The 16,199-nt window shown below is 42.4% G+C and overlaps 2 protein-coding genes across 4 annotated transcripts in view; both read left to right on the top strand.

Moving 5' to 3' along the window:
* HTATSF1 (HIV-1 Tat specific factor 1) overlaps positions 1–1,511 on the top strand; it is a 22,516-nt gene extending 21,005 nt beyond the window's left edge. Inside the window, exon 10 of the mRNA XM_073358458.1 lies at positions 1,305–1,511. Within this exon, the coding sequence (XP_073214559.1) occupies positions 1,305–1,312 (8 nt within the window). The 3' untranslated portion in view covers positions 1,313–1,511. The remainder of the gene's footprint in view (positions 1–1,304) is intronic.
* Positions 1,348–16,199, top strand: VGLL1 (vestigial like family member 1). Of its 3 annotated transcripts, XM_073358462.1 has the most exons (6): positions 1,598–2,060; positions 4,081–4,163; positions 6,854–7,083; positions 7,847–8,263; positions 11,983–12,042; positions 13,152–16,199. In XM_073358462.1, exons 3-6 carry the CDS (start codon positions 6,873–6,875, stop codon positions 13,190–13,192), a joined length of 729 nt encoding a protein of 242 aa, XP_073214563.1. In that variant the 5' UTR covers positions 1,598–2,060; positions 4,081–4,163; positions 6,854–6,872; the 3' UTR covers positions 13,193–16,199. The 3 variants fall into 3 exon arrangements, with proteins under 3 accessions (XP_073214564.1, XP_073214563.1, XP_073214562.1); XM_073358463.1 differs by lacking the exons at positions 1,598–2,060; positions 4,081–4,163 and adding an exon at positions 1,348–1,432; XM_073358461.1 differs by lacking the exon at positions 4,081–4,163.

Genomic DNA, 16,199 nt, shown 5'->3' with positions numbered 1-16,199 from the left:
ATAATTGAATAATAATATAATGATTCATAGATGCTTATGTGCATAAGAGGTGGTAATACTGTACTAAACCAATTACCGGTAAGTACAATGCAAAGATTAGACTGGAAACGGGGGGGGGGAGCCCCAAAGGAGCAGATTTAAGTGTTTTTCACATTTGCATGTACATGTCTGAAGAGAGGAGGTGCAGGGATAGTTTAGTTTCATTTTGCATCAAAATGTTTGTTGCTCCTGCTGACTTTCACTTTTAAAATACAGCTGGATATACTCAACTCTTAACTGAATTTCAATCCTTAATATACGTTTTATTTTGTTCAGGGATTGCAATTTGCTTAAAATCATTAATGTATTAAATGCAGTGCATTTTGACCTAAAAACTTGTCCCAGATTTCATTCACAAGGCTAAACTATTTAATTTTTTTGAATATTTAATCCCAATTCACTAAAGTGTACAGGTATTAGGTGCTTCATAAAACTACACTGACCTTTGAATTCTACAGTGAATTAGTATCCACATCTTAAACTCTATATTACAACCAGACTAAATTCCTTCTAAGACATCACACTGCTTTAGATTTTTCATTAGACTCAACATCAGTTTTATTTTTTTCTGAAATTGAGAAAATATGCTGTAGTATGACAAATTAAATTTTGTATATTAAGGAAGTCATGTTAAATTGATGTGTGAGTGTGCTGGATTATGCAGGGCTTGAAGTTTTTGGTATTAAGGTATTCTGAAAGTGCTATCAAATATAGTTATAGAAATACAAAATGGCTTTCATGGCTAGTGTTACATTTTTTGCACTGACCCATTATGTAATACTACTGTAGTAATATTGTAAGATTGTCTTTCAGTAAATTAACTGAGTTGTTCTAATTGGCTTTCCCTTAAAGCTAAATTGAATTTGCCATTTAAAATTCTCTCATTCTGAAACGTAAATTTTTTAAATATTCCTTCATACTTATAATTTCTAGCCCTGTGACAGAATCAAAGAAGCTCTTGATTTGTCTTGAATTTTTTTTGTTTCTTAAAGGGGTTGTGTTTTATACTACCTTTTTAATAAACAAACTTATAAACAAGCCAGTCTTTGCTTCTCTGATCAGTGTTTGAAAGAATGTATTTAGGCTAATTTCTCATTCCATTTGTTATGTAAGCTTTTTGTTGATAAGACAGCATGAATGAATATTTATAACTTGTGGTTGCACAGTAATTTTAATGCATGTATACATATATACTGATATTTTAGAGCCAGACTTTGTATCTCTGGTAAGGTTACTTTACAATACTATATATTTTTTTCTCTCAGTACTATAAAAGATTCTGAAGATGGATGGGCAGACTGAAACCAAACTTCATTCCACCCTGTCATATTGCAGTTTCTGCTGGATAATTCGCATCAATTTGACAGGGTAGAAAGTGTTTAGGACAGAGAAAGTTAAGCAAGCAACTTAACTATTGTATTCTGTTGAACAGATGCTTTTTGTTGTACCCACATACATGGCTATAGCCATCACTTCAGTAGGACCAGAAAACAGAGGGATGTAAGGTCGGATAGGAGAAAGGGAAAATGGAAAATAGGGCATCTTAGGTGCCACTCCCAGCAACCTTTCCTCTTCAATGTTGAATACAATCTATGTAAATGACTTCAAGTATGTCTGACCTTTTGTAGGAAGGTAACATTTTTGACTCTGGTCATGTACCCAGTGGTTCTTTGCCACGTTTCTTTTTACTAGGAACTATTCTTCAATGCAGATATTGTCTCCTTGATTGTGTACACATTGTGAACAAAATCCTATTTTTAAAAGCCTATTTTCCTCATTCCTGAAACCTCCTAACCCGGTTGACTTGTTGGAGTGCATTTCATGCATTCTTAGTAACAAGGCTGAAGGAAACGCCTAGTGCAGTCACAGCTAGGGAGTTCACGCACACTCCCTGCATTCTGCTGCAAAGTGCACTACATCCATGCTGGGAAAGGATCACAGACTTCACTGAATGTCACAGCATGACTGTTCAGAGTGTTGATAGTCTCCCAGTGTGGATCAATTGAAGGCAGTAAAATAAGGTAAGAGAATCCTGTCATGGTACCAATCCTCTTACATTATCTTCTCCACATTTATTTGGTAAAGGGTGAGGCTTTTTCACTGAACTGTTTGCATGCTGCTTGGAAAAACAGTGAGGAAAAAGGAGAATTTTTTTCCAGGCAGTTCTGAGTCTCTGGGCAGCAGGGAACAGAGGACAAAGTTGTTCTGTGAGATGCTGTCTGTTTGAGAACCAGCGCAGAACTTGGTCATCTGCAGCAACTCTGACCATTCGGGTTCATAGGGACTTGCTAGCTACACACCTTTGCTCTCCAAGAGCAAATGAACTTTATACAACCAGAAGGTGGGAATGGACGACAGGGGACGGATCACTTGATGACTACCTGTTCATTCTCTCTGGGGCACCTCCACTGGCCACTGTCAGAAGACAGGATACTGGGCTAGATGGACCTTTGGTCTGACCCAGTATGGCAGTTTTTATGTTCTTACCTGCACCAAGTCTCACCATAGTTGGGGGAGACTCTCCTTGGGGACCCAATTTAAGGCAATAAGTCTCTTCTTGTATTTCAATAAGAGATTGTTTTAAAAAAAAAAAATCTTAAATCCTACCCTGTTTGTACTCTTCCACACTGAACCAATACATTCCTCTTAAATACATTTTGGCAGTTGTTTGTGGTAGGTAAGCAAACTAGTGGCTTCCAGCTCTGTGACCATTTGCCCTGAAAGCAATGTATGCTACCTCTTTGCAGTCTTCCTGCTGGAGATGGAGGAGTGGGAAGTTAAGGTTGGGGTAGTTAACATACTGTACAGTGCTCCCAAATCTTGTACTGTCAACCTCCCTATCACCCAAACCTTGTCCAAACAGTTCGTTCTAGGGGATGGGTAGATAGAGAGAGAAATTATATTGGCCATGATTCTGTTGCCATAAGTTGGCTTCAAAAAAATGTCATGGTTTTGGGTGCTCAGATACCATGGGTATGAGCATGGTATGAAAAACTAGATAAATACTAATTATCTTCTAGTAGTACTTTGGTGCCATCTTGTCTAGTGCTGTAACTACGCAGCCCTTTTCACTAAGTGAGAGGAGTTGAAGATGTTCAGCAACTCATACTGGAAAAAAAAACCTGCCTGAGGATGCAATTTAAAGTCATGAATAGATTGAGGATGGTTAACTAGGGTGACCTAGGGACATTATCAGTGATTTGTAATGAAAGAAGTAGTCCTTTGGCCTGGAAATTGAATGCTTGCAAACTTAATGAACTTTTAACATGTGTAAGCACAAATAATGGAGGCAATCGTCTTGGAACAGGTGTTTTCAAAAGAGCATTCATTAGGGGGGAGTCCAATGACAGTGTGCTTGCCATCCCTCTAAAAGGGAGGCATGGAATAGATTTGACCCCTGCAAGTGCTCTGGCAGCAAGTGACCCTGAGCATGATCCCTTCCACTAGACTGAAAAAAAAATCACCTGTGGACTCAGATGGAGAGAGACCCACTTAGTGATTCATACTAGAATTTACACGATGCAGCTGCCCGTGGGCCTGGGATTTCCCAAATCAAGGCAAAGTAAAAGCCACTTTTCTTCACTAAGGTAAATCAGCTGTGCTGTTTGGGGCAGAGTATGAACAATGACGGTGGAAAATCAAGTAGGAATAGTGTGCTTTTCTGGTGGTGTTCGAGTCCAAGCTCTTTGAGGCATGAGCCTTTCCATTTATTAATTTTTGTGATTGCATCTAGAGGCCTCAATCATGAAGCAGGACCTCTTTGTGCTAGGAAATGTGTATAAACATAAGGTGGTCTCAAAATTTTTAATTGCACCTAATTTTTAGTCTGAATATGTCCAGCTTTAACTTCCAGCCATTTGATTTCATTATGTCTTTCTGCTAGAGTCAGATCAGAAATTTAATTCCCACATAGGTATGTAAAGACTGATCAAGTCACCTCTTTATCTTTCTCTGGATAAGATAAATACTGAGCTGCTGTAGTCTCACAGTAAGGCAGGTTTTCCAGACCTCATTATTGTATCTTTTCTAAACCTTTTCTAGTTTGTCAATGTCCTTTTTAAAGTGTGGACACCAGAATTGGACACACTATTCCACCAAAGATTGCACCTATGCTGTATAGAGAGGTAATACCATCTCCCTACTGCCACTTGATATTCCTCTGGTTATGTATGCATCCATAGATCTTAGCTTTCTTAACTGCAGCACCATACTGGGAGCTCAAGTTGAGTTGGTTATCCACCAGCCTCCAAGTCTCTTCAGTATCACTTTCCAAAATACAGTCCCTTTGCTAATGATACACACTGAAACCGATGGCAAATTTAATCAGTGCTTACACCTATCCAGTAAAAGATTTTTTTTTAAAATGAGGGAAATACTGGTCTCAGTTTGCCTAGTATGAATAAATATACTCCTATCAGTGCCTTAGAATGTCCACTATATGGTAATCAAAGGATTTCTCATATGGCAATTTATAAATAGTTAAAATATCCTGCCTCTAATAGGGAAACGCTTATATAGATAGGGGCATTCATTTGTGTGTGGCAAGATGTAATTTAATCCTGAGTCAGGATTTGAAAGTCTTTGGGAATTCCCTGATTTGGAATATCTGAGCTGGGCCAAGGCTTGTTTCCTCCCCCAAATGAAATAAATATAGCATCATCAGTTTGTGTTTGGTTTGTCACTTGATAGTCTAATATGAACGTGTAAGGAACTATGTTTCTAAGCTCCACTGAAGTAAGTGTCATAAGAGAACATAGTGTAGGGTTTTCCTTTCCCTCTCTGAGATAACATTCGGATGGTAGCAAGACAATGGAGCCAGAGCCATTCTTTGAGATCTGTTCCTTAAAGGATCTCAAAGCATTTCCCAGACATTAGTGAATCAACTGTAATACCTTAGAGCAGAGTTGGTCAAAAAATTCAACACCACTTCCATTGCACAATGCTGTTCATCAGCCTCAAGGTGTTTTGTGAGAATGTGTTAACTTTGAATTTTTCCCTCAAATGTTGTCAAAGTGGAGTATTTAATTTAGACATTTCATTTTGACTTTAAAAAATTAACTTTATAAAATGAAGTTTAAAAAGTTTCAACCTTGTTGGCTAAAGTGTTTTGACAAGGTCATTTTAGAATTTTTGTGGAATATTTCAAGATTTGGCTTTGTCCTGCTTTTGGAGGAAAATAAATTTCAGCATGTCTGAATATCCTGGGGAACAGAAATTCCATTTTCTGACCTTCTCTGTGAGCTAGGAGAAGGTGATATCCCATTTTATTAATGGAATAAGTGAAGCGACTTGCTTGAAGGTCACACAGTAAGTCAGTATTGCCAACCCTTGTGATTTCAGCTGGGACTAGAAGTTGTCTTGCCATGACTATGAGAAGCTTCAGCCCTGCCTGTAGGGAAAACCTCTTCTGAATAGTTGCCTTCCATACCTGCCCACCTTCTGGGGAAGAGTAGCCAGTCAGGACTGGTACAGGAATTAAGACAAAAAAAATTAAGCCTCACAATTTGGTGGCCAAATTATGAGGTTGGTGGGGTTTGTTTTTTTAAAGTCTGACATTTCTGAATTTGGCATAGTCAGGGCTGAAGTTCCAGATAGCACAGAACTTTTGAGCTCACTTATTGCATCCATGCCACTTCCATTGACCTCTATGGGAATTGTGTGCCTGCAACAGACAATAACGGGACCCCCATAGTTCTAATTTCCAGGTTCCCATGCTAAACACTAGACCATGCCATCTCCTGCAGAGGTTGCAAAGAATAGCTCCTGTACTACAGTCTGTCCAGAGGAACAATAACTGATGCCAAGCAGGCACTCGCCAGCACTGATTTTAAATGATAGAAAATGAGTAGAGTGTGCCAAGCAAACAAATTTAACTTGCAGCTGTTCAGAAAATATAGACACGTGGTCATAAATCTAGAGCTTTTGCAAATACTTCTGACGCTGGTATGGCATAGCTATTACCTTGTATCCATCTATTTGCTTGTGTGCAAGCAATATTTTTACTGTATAAGCTTGAAAGTGCTATTTTAAACAAACGTTGGAGTGTGTTGAGGATCCCTCAAGTGCACTCTTTGATCCTCAGGCTAAATATTAATTTAACATGAAGGGTAATGGTCAAGTAGCTTCTGTAATGGTTCTGTGGCACCCCCATGAGACAGCACAGAGTGCCTGAGAGACAGGCACAGTGGTTGCTGGCTAAGACCATCTTAATACTATTTTTGCTGGCTTGGCCAGGTGGACACCATTCCTTCCTAGAGCTGATGCCAATGGACCACCAGGCTCCCTTTTTGTGACTTGGATAATACTGTGCAGGACACATGGAGTCTAGGCACAGTGCCTTCCAAAAGAGGACTGCTGAGTGAGTGAACAACTCATGTCACTGGTTCCCTCCCACCTCACCCTTTCTTTCTGCCTTATTTGGGAGCTCCAGCCATTGATCCTACACATGCATAGAAACTATGTAGCAGAAATAAATTTATCCATCCCCATACCAGTCTTTGCACCTATGGATTATAAAAAACTTACTGCAAGGACCAACCTGGCCAGTTGGCATCATTAAGCTCTTTTAATCCCTGTACAGATACCCATGTGCACCCATCAAATTTGAGCTAGCAACTATACACACAGGATTTGTAGGTCCTTGTGCAAATTGGTGGGAAAAGGGTGAGTGTAGCAAACAGGAGCCCAGATACAGGATCTGACCCTGCTTCTACTGAAAGCGGTCCTTCAAATTCTACTAGCTTCAGCGGGAAGACAATCAAACCCAACACTGGCAATACAATCTTGGTTCAGAAGTCCTTGTTTTTGTTCATAGGCACGGCTAGTTACTGAAGATGGAAGCAGAAAGGAAAAACTCGCCAACACTGAGTAAAAGCAAACAGCCTGTGAAAACAGAATGGGGGTCTCAGAGTGTTGTATTTACTTACTTTCAAGGGGACCTTAACAGTGTGATAGATGAACACTTTTCTAGAGCATTAAGCAATGCTAAGAACCCACAAGATCTGAGCACAAAGCACAAGAGTGAGGATGTTATCCTGAAGAATGGTGAGCAGTTTTCCATGAGTGTGTTTTTCAATGCAATGCTGCTGTTTAACTCACTAGAGAGCTATGCTGGGACATTTAGACGCAGAGGACCAAATTATCACATTTAATTCTGATCAAGAGTGAAATCATTCTTTCAAAGCCCTGATCTTGTACCTAGGATTTCATGGGTAAGCCATTGGGTCCAACTGCGTGGATCCTCAGTAAATCTCTGCATGGGCCCAAGTGCAGGATCGGGGCCCTACCTTATGAAGAAGGTCTCCAATGTATTACATCATTTCATATATATATATTTTTAAATTAAACTGGAGAGCGTTTGTCTTGCCATGACACAAGAAGCTCCAGCCCTCCACCCAAATTTCAGCCCTGTCTGCAGGGAAACCTCCTCTGATTGGCTACTCTTCCCCAGAAGGTGGGCAGGTAGGGAAGGTAGTTAATCAGGGCTGCTGCAGGATTTAAGACAAAAAATTTCAGACATTGAGGAACCCGATGCCACCCACCCCTCAGGAAAAATGCCTGAGATGTTTCATATTCACAGTTAGAGGTGATCGTGACTTTCTAGGTTAGTCTATTTTAGAGTAGATTTGTTTTTTAAAACTAGTATTGTAGTAAATAAGCCAATTATTGTAAGTTTCCTTTTATGTAATCTGGATGAAATTTTGCAGCCCTTACTTAGATAGAATTTCTATAAAAGTCCATTGGAATTTGTCTTGGAAAAGTAAATAAAGACTTCAATAACGCTTCGAACACTTTTCTTTAAAACTAGATAGCCACATGCCTCCCCATCAGTGGAATTTCTCTTCTCATTGGACCAAGTCATATCAATCATCTCCTGCTACAAACCTATCAAATTCTGATCTGAATTTGTTGGCTGCTGCTACAGACCACCATCAGGCATCAGTTCTGCGGAATCCTCCTATTCAGCCTGCAGATTTGTGGCACTTCCCTTCGATAGCTAATCCAAGTCTTACTGATTCAGGATATCCTCGCTCCTTGCCTGACCCTCCTATGGTGCAGGGACCAATGTCTGATGGGAAATATGGTTCTCTTCTTGATTTTCTGCAACAGGAAAGGTGCCCAGCATCTAGCCAGGAATCTACCGTGAAGCAAAGCTCTAGCTCAGCCTGTATTACTGGATCAGCTAGGTTACAAAATATGAGTCAAAGTTTAACTCCCGGGGGAGGTAAGAAAATATTTACTATTCCTTTTACTGTGCTTTGCCCTTGTAAATGAAAAATAAAAATCTATGCCTGAAGGTGGTAAAAGCAGACTCATTCAGTCTAGCTCAGGGGTGGGCAAGCTTTTTGGGCTGAGGGCCACATCTGGGTGGGGAAATTGTATGCAGGGCCGGGGCAGGGGGTTGGGGTGTGGTGTGCAGGAACGGGCTCAGGGCAAGGGATTGGGGCAGAGGAGGGCTGTGGGGTGTATGAGGGGGCTCAGAAGGGGTGCAGGATGAGGCAGGGGGCTCAGGGCAGGGAGTTGGGGGGCGGGATGCAGGAGGGGTTTGGGTTTGGCTCCGGCCCGGCCCCACTTACCTAAAGCGGCTCACACCAGGACCAGGGCAGGCTCCCTGCATGCCTGCCTTGGCCCCAAGCTGTGCCACTCCAGGAAGCAGCTGGCACCACGTCCCTGTGCGGCCCCTGGGGGAGAGGGGGCACAGGGCTCCATGCACTGCCCTTGCTATGCCTGCAGGTACCACCCCTGAAGCTCCCGTTGGCTGGGAACAGGGAACCGCGGCCAATGGGAGCTGCGGGGGGCAGTAGAATCATAGAATATCAGGGTTGGAAGGGACCTCAGGAGGTCATCTAGTCCAACCCCCTGCTCAAAGCAGGACCATTCCCCAACTCCCTAGATCCCTAAATGGCCCCCTCAAGGACTGAAGTCACAACCTGGGTTTAGCAGGCCAGTGCTCAAACCCCTGAGCTATCTCAGTACCTGGAGGCAAGGGCAATGCACGGAGCCCTCTGCCCCCCTCCACCCGGGGTCCCAGGGATGTGGTGCTGGTGTGGGGCCTGCGGCACCATAGGGGGCAGTCCCACAGGCCAGATCCAAAGCCCTGAGAGGCCGGATCCAGCCCACGGGCGCTCGTTTGCCCACCCCTGGTCTAGCTTCCTTTTAATCCAGTTCATTCTGTAGCCTGATCAAATAACGAAACTATAAACCTTTCACCTTTGTCTATTAATAATCACATACTTACTTATTGATTTTCACAGGTTCTTTCAAAAAAGCGGGCTATACAGAAGTTTCTCTCACAAAATTTCTCTCTTATTACAGGGCTGACTTGATTTGCAAGAGAGAGATACGTATTCAGTTGACCCTTTACATAGAAACTACATGTGTTTAGCACAATAAGCAATACACATTAATCAATATCACACCCCAATAATGTCCCTTTTATAGCAAGCTAAAATGATACAAGAGACAAGGTCATAAGTTAACAATTCAAAGCCCGTGGCTGAAAGTATTTTTAACGGAGCATCAATGAAATGTACTGTAGTACTTGGGAATTGTGTATTTGCTGCATAGCACCATAATTGTTTCCTCGAAAGTTTCTTGCACAGCTCTTTCCCCTCTGTTATGTTGAGGAGATACCAAATATGTAAGGAAGCTATAATATATTCAGAACACACACAAATGATTGCGCGCCCCTACCTCTTACATATCACTTTTCACGAGTAGACCTCAAAGTGGGTAACAAACAGCTGGGTGTGTGCTGGGTGCTCAGAGTCTGGCTATAAATGGAGTGGAATGTTTAGATATTATTTGAGCAATCTGACACTTGTGATTTCAGTTACTGTATATGGGGTATAATTAATGCTTATACAGCACCCATTAAAAAAATGTCCATGTGCCTAACTTTTTTCCCTTCCCCAGTTTCTGCTTGTTACAACAACAATTGGGGTAAAAGGCTGGTTCTTGAGCCATGCTTGTCTCCCAGCCAGACCCAGGAAATGGCACTAATATTCACTTCAAACACTACTGAATAAATATTTAACATGATGTTCAGTACACTCTATAGACAGGGTGTAATTCACACTATGGCTATAACCGTTCCTTGCTGAAAGGGGTTAAGGTAGTCCAGGGGTTAAGTCACTAGGATTTAGAAGACCTGGGTTCAAGTCCCTGCTCTGCCACAGCCTTCCTGTGACACCTTGAACAAGTCACTTAGTCTCTCTGTTCCTATCTGTAAAATGGGGTTGATAGCACTGCTATGCTCCCAGAGCGGACATGAGGATAAATACATGAAAGACTGTGAGGCACTCCAATGCTATGGTGATGGGGGCCAGAGACGTACGACAGAACAGCTTCAGACAAACTCAGCCAACAGAGAAATCTGGTAGTTAGTTATTTGTAACGTGGTTGCAACCATAGGTGATCCCATTCAGATAGGCACCATTCACTGAACAAAAAGATGATCCCTGCCCTAAGGAGCTTAGTGACTAAAATTTACACCCTTCAGGGACCCATGAGAGATGAGTTTAGTCCATTTCCCTGGCGCCCACATCGCAAAATCAGCCACTGCAGTTGGGACTAATTGGCACCATTATTAGTCTGTCCCGCCTAGGACTGAACAGACATGGACACTAAAGTTCTCCCCTTAATGTCCCTCCGGGCTAGGTTGGACACACTGGTGGGGATGCTGGCACTGCTGCTACCTATGCCATCCCTGTTCTCTGGATTAATACAGGACTCCTCTAGCCAGGGCTGTCAACCTGGCCCTTTCTCCCCATTAATTTCACAAGAAAATGGTTTTTAAAACTCCTTAAAAGAGACACTGTGGAACATTTAGCACATCTAGTATGGGCCGGACAGCTGAATGTCCATAGCTGGAAGGGGCAATGATATATCAACATAGCAATTTAGAGTAGAAGGTGTTTTTAAAAATACCCAGCCATGAATATAAACAGGTGAACGCTCCGCCTCCCATTTGCCTGGACAGGCTGCCATCCCAGCTCTGCTAAGGGTTCCAGCATTGCTAAAGTTAGTGGAGCTGAAAAGGAGAAATGAGATTCTCAAGTCAGACTGCGGAGAGTCTTTGTTCTCAGACCGCAGATGGAACACGCAGTGTGGGTTTTTGCAACTGAGATTTTTTGCTTTAGGTCCATTAATAGACGGATTTAGCTTTGTGTTTACATTGCACGTGTCTTTCCTAGATTTCTCCTTGCAGGGTGTAATGTTTGCCATTGTTAATATTTGCAAATACGAAGTGATGTTCTTACTACATTAAAGATGTGCTCTGGACCTATGGAATTCTAATTAAGGCCTGGCAGTGTGGGTCTGGGTATTAAAGCCTATGGAACTCACTCTTGCACTAACAGGAAGCATTTCGTGAAGTCTGGGTGAGCAAGCATAGGACCAGGACAGAGAAGCAATACTGCTAACACCAGAGCTGCTTGAAACTTTAAAAATCAAAAGGTCAGGGGAAAAACTGTTGGGGCGGGGGGAAAAGGTTGCCATTTTCCAACTACTGCCTTCCCTTTGATGATCTCACAAGGCTTTAATATGTTTGAAAAGCTCTAACAGCCCTGTGAAGTACACCACTGTGCAGATGGGCAATCTGCAGCACAGAAAAATGAAGTTACTTGCTCAAGTTCACACAGTGAGTCATTACAGCTCTGGGATGTGTGCAGCTCCTCCCCTGGCAGTCTATAATCAGGCCACAAGAATTCTTACTTCTAGTTCTTGGCTCTAACTGAGAGAGGATACTTCTCAATGCACTAGGGATGTTTTTCTAGAACTGCTAATGTTTACATTTATAAAAGCACATAATGCCATGCAATGGTCCTGCAACACCTGTGCCAAAAGCTGGGTTGCAAAAGCACAATGTTTCGTGTACGCACTACTGCCTGTGTGTTTGTTGTGTCACTCCAGCTTATGACATTTTTTCCCCTTAAAATTAAGAAAGGAAAGCCAGCTCCTATCAAAGCCCAGGAAACCCCAGCATCAGTCTTGCCAGTTCAGGTAGGTAATGGAACCAGCAGTTCTTGCATGAATAAATCTTGACTCAAAAATATATTTGTCTTGACTTCTCACAAAGTTAAAGCTTCATTTCCTCTCTTGGTTTTGGACTTTGTTTTAGAATTATTTTTTTTTAAACGAATACACAATGCTCTGCTACACTTACATTCTTGGGGGGTGGGGGGAGGAGAAGGCATGGGGAGAACATGTAAATGATGGAGCCTTTTACATCTCTGTTTATGGGCAAGTCTCCCCTCCCCTCCAACCGAGTTTCTATAATAGTGTCCCCTGCTAATTACCTGTAAGTGTTCATCTAGTGTATTGACCACATTTCATACTCTCAGAAGGATACAAAAGATGAGACCCTGGGCCTGATTCTGATCTCTCTTACCCTGGTATAAGTTGAGCATAGGTGCTAGAACTAGGAGTGCTACCACACCCCCTGGCTTGAAGAAGTTTCTACCATATCCAGGGTTTACAGTTTGGTTCAATGGCTCTCAGCCCCCCCCCCCACTATACAAATTGTGCCAGCACCCCTGAAATCAAGTGCAATCCCACTGCAGTCAGTGGAGTTACACCACTGTAAATTAACTTAGAATGAGCCCCTGTAATCTTCAACAAGGTATAGTTCCAGGTGTTACATGCTTCTAAGAATAGTCATGTTTCTTTGCGGAGATGGTGGTTTTGCTATGCTAGTCGGGACACCTCATATCTGTGTTTCTCAACTGTCTACCTCTTGGGCAGATTTACTCTCATCCTACACAACTCTAGTGCTAGCTCATTTCTTTAGCAGAGGTATTAGAAACACCAGACCCTACAGCAGCGGTGACAGACAATGCTAGTGCTAGCAGAGCAATAATCCCCAGATCCTTCAGGCTTCCATTATTGTTGCCTGTGTCTCACCTTAGCTCTTTGTCCCACATTTGGGAGGTTGTTCTGGTCACATGGCTTCTTTATACTTTCAGTGATGTGATTTATCTCGGAACTAAAATAGTCCCAATGAAATGACCGCCAGGTGCCAAAAAATAAAATTTCTTTAAAACATTGTAAGGATTCATGTATGTTCATGCTGTACTAGACACTGACTACTTTTATATTGCTGTATTTTTCAGGTGTCCAGTCTCACGATAGAAGACGAGACTTATACTTTTAGCCAATGGACGTTTCTGCTTTATGCCTGGAGAGTTCTTTTCATGAACTTTTATAATTTGCAGTTGTGAATCAGGAGGAAATAGACCACAGCTATTCTGTGTTTTTTTCACCAGCCAGTTGCATGTCTACACATGCTAATATGCTATTTTGTAAATGAGAGTGATTTACATCTAAGTAAATAACTTCCAGCCTATGTGATTCTACCATAGTAATTTGCCTTGTATAAATGAAATATATTTGACTAGAGAAGAGTTCCCCTTGGGCCCTCTAAGGACTCCTAGCACTTTAAAATCCCCCTACACCCATTTGTTTACCATCATTTGGAAAGAATAACCATCTATTGGCATTATGGAGGGATGCATTCAATGCCACAAGCTTTCATGTCCTCACACTGGCAAGTTCCCTGACTTGGCAGCTGGATTTGAACTTGTTTAAAATAGCTCTAGTGAGTCTGCTTACAAGGGGACTGAAAATAAGAAACAAGTCAACATAACCAAGTTCATTTCTTCCCATTCTCCCCTTTGTCTTCAGAGATTTGGAAAAATTAGGGACCCAGTACTTGGATTCATACTTTCAATTTCCATTGGCATCCATTGGAGACTCAAGGCAATGCAGGGTCAGTGGGTTATGTAGGGTCACATGCCCCCCAAAATTTACTGCTTAGTTGTTACTGAACATGCTCAGCAACACTGCTGAAGCCAGCTGCCCTCACTGTACCTCCCTCCCCCCCATCAGCAAGGATGGGTCATTTCTGAGGCTATATATGTCCCTTAGGGACCAATTCGCTCCTTGGATATACATGTGCAGCTCCTTTGGGCTTCAGTGAAGTAGCATTAGCGGATCTGGTAGGAAATTTGGGTTTTTATTGGGCAAGATGAAAGTGTTCCACAGCGGTAGAAGTTAGAGCTGGGGAGAACCTATTAAGTCATTGGCCTAGTCTTCTTGTTGATATTGACTTGTATCCTCCAGCACTTTATGTGGTTTAATTTTAAAGCAACTTAAGTAATTAATTATTGCTGGGCAGGTGGCAGCACATGGAAATCCTCTGACTCTTTTCACAAGCATGTCCTGTCCATTAATTCTCCCCCTCCCACTCTCCTGTGCTGCCTGCCCAGAAGACATACACATCTGCTACAATTACTGCATGGAAAAATCTCACTGGAGCAGTGTTCAAGTTCATATGTGTGACTACTGCAGTATCTCATGGCAGAAATACTGTGCAGGAGCTCTTTCTACCCTCACTAATGTAGGGCAACGGGTAGTGCTTTCTACTGTCCTCTGAAAGTATTCAGAAAGTAAAGATCCTGAGTATCTTCTAATGTGTGTATTTTCCTAATTAGAGTCACACCACTAATTTCTCTCATTAAAAAGGTAACTATCTTGAGCTGAATAAGATCAGAGGACAAGGGATTAAAGGATTCAAAAGTTAGGTGGGCAAAGAGACATGACCCAATACACAAGGCTCCTTGAACACTCCCATTGGTGAGTGGTTCTCCTCATCAATAATTCCTATTTGCTTCAATGGGGCTACTTGTGAGCAACTACTCAGTAGCAGGAATAGGGAGGTCCTTTGCTCTGGCCCACTATAGTTAATGATTTACCATTCAGCAGTTTAACTGAGACTGAGGGGCTTCTTAACTTATAAATTTTTGGGCATTTCCCCCCATCCCTTCTCCCATATCTATTCTCTGCATTGAAAGATAACCCATTTAATACACCAGAGGGATACTTCTTTCATGTGCCATCTCTACATAACCTATAAGGAAGTTTTACACTTAGAAATCTAGAGTTTGCAACTGATAGGTCAGATCCTCAGCTAGTATAAATATGCCTAACTCCATTTACACTCTATGACAATCTGGCCCAAGGTCTTTAAGGCCTGGTCTACACACAGTCATACCTATTTAACTAAGGGTATGTCTACACTATGAAATTAGGTCAAATTTATAGAAGTCTGTTTTGTAGAAAGCGTTTTTATACAGTCAATTGTGTGTGTCCCCACACAAATGCTCTAAGTGCATGTAGTCGGGGGAGTGTGTCCACAGTACCGAGGCAAGCATTGACTTCCAGAGCGTTACACGGTGGGTGGCTATCCCACAGTTCCTGCAGTCTCTGCCACCCATTTGAATTCTAGGTAGAAATCCCAGTGCCTGATGGGGCTAAAACATTGTCGCGGGTGGTTCTGGGTACATATCGTCAGGCCCCCCCTTCCCTCCCTCCGTGAAAGCAATGGCAGACAATTGTTTTATGCCTTTTTTCTTGAGTTACCTGTGCAGACGCCATACCATGGCAAGCATGGAGCCCGCTCAGCTCACTGTCACCGTATGTCTCCTGGGTGCTGGCAGACGTGGTACTGCATTGCTACACAGCAACAGTTTATTGCCTTTTGGCAGCAGACAGTGCAGTATGACTGGTAGCTGTCATTGATGTAGTCCAGGGTGCTCTTTTAACCGACCTTGCTGAGGTCAGGAGCACGTGGGCAAACATGGGAGTGATTTAGCCAAGTCATTTCCCTTTTAAGTTTTGTCTCATGGTGATTCAGTCTTTTCATCTGCAGCCAGGAGAAGATGATGGCCAGCAGTCATACTGCACCGTCTTCTGCCCAGCACCCAGGAGATGACAATGGCTAGCGGTCATACTGCACAGTCTGCTGCCACCAAGATGTATAAAGATAGATGAAGTGGATCAAAACAAGAAATAGACCAGATTTGTTTTGTATTCATTTTCTCCTCTCTCCCTCTGTGAAATCAACAGCCTGCTAAACCCAGTTTTGAGTTCTATCCTTAAGGGGGCCCTTCTGTTTCTCACAAAGCCACCCCCTTTATTGATTTTAATTCCCTGTAAGCCATGTCATCAGTCGCTCCTCCCTCCGTCAGAGCAACAGCAGACAATCGTTCCGCACCTTTTTTCTGTGCAGACGCCATACCCCGGCAAGCACGGAGTCCACTCAGATCACTTTGGCAATGAAGAGCACATTAAACACCACACGCATTATCCAGCAGCATATG

Source organism: Lepidochelys kempii, chromosome 9 (genome assembly GCF_965140265.1).
Source record: "Lepidochelys kempii isolate rLepKem1 chromosome 9, rLepKem1.hap2, whole genome shotgun sequence".
NCBI classification, from domain to species: Eukaryota; Metazoa; Chordata; order Testudines; family Cheloniidae; genus Lepidochelys; species Lepidochelys kempii.
The sequence above is the reverse complement of the archived record's forward strand: the minus strand, read 5'-3'. Positions and strand labels throughout refer to the sequence as shown.

What these genes read in the sequence shown, in the direction of transcription:
- VGLL1 (XM_073358463.1), top strand. Translation starts at nt 6,873, where the DNA reads ATGGAAGCAGAAAGGAAAAACTCGCCAACACTGAGTAAAAGCAAACAG. An exon ending in GGATGTTATCCTGAAGAATG is followed by an intron (nt 7,084 to 7,846) that starts GTGAGCAGTTTT and finishes CTTTAAAACTAG; the next exon opens with ATAGCCACATGCCTCCCCAT. An exon ending in AAGTTTAACTCCCGGGGGAG is followed by an intron (nt 8,264 to 11,982) that starts GTAAGAAAATAT and finishes CTTAAAATTAAG; the next exon opens with AAAGGAAAGCCAGCTCCTAT.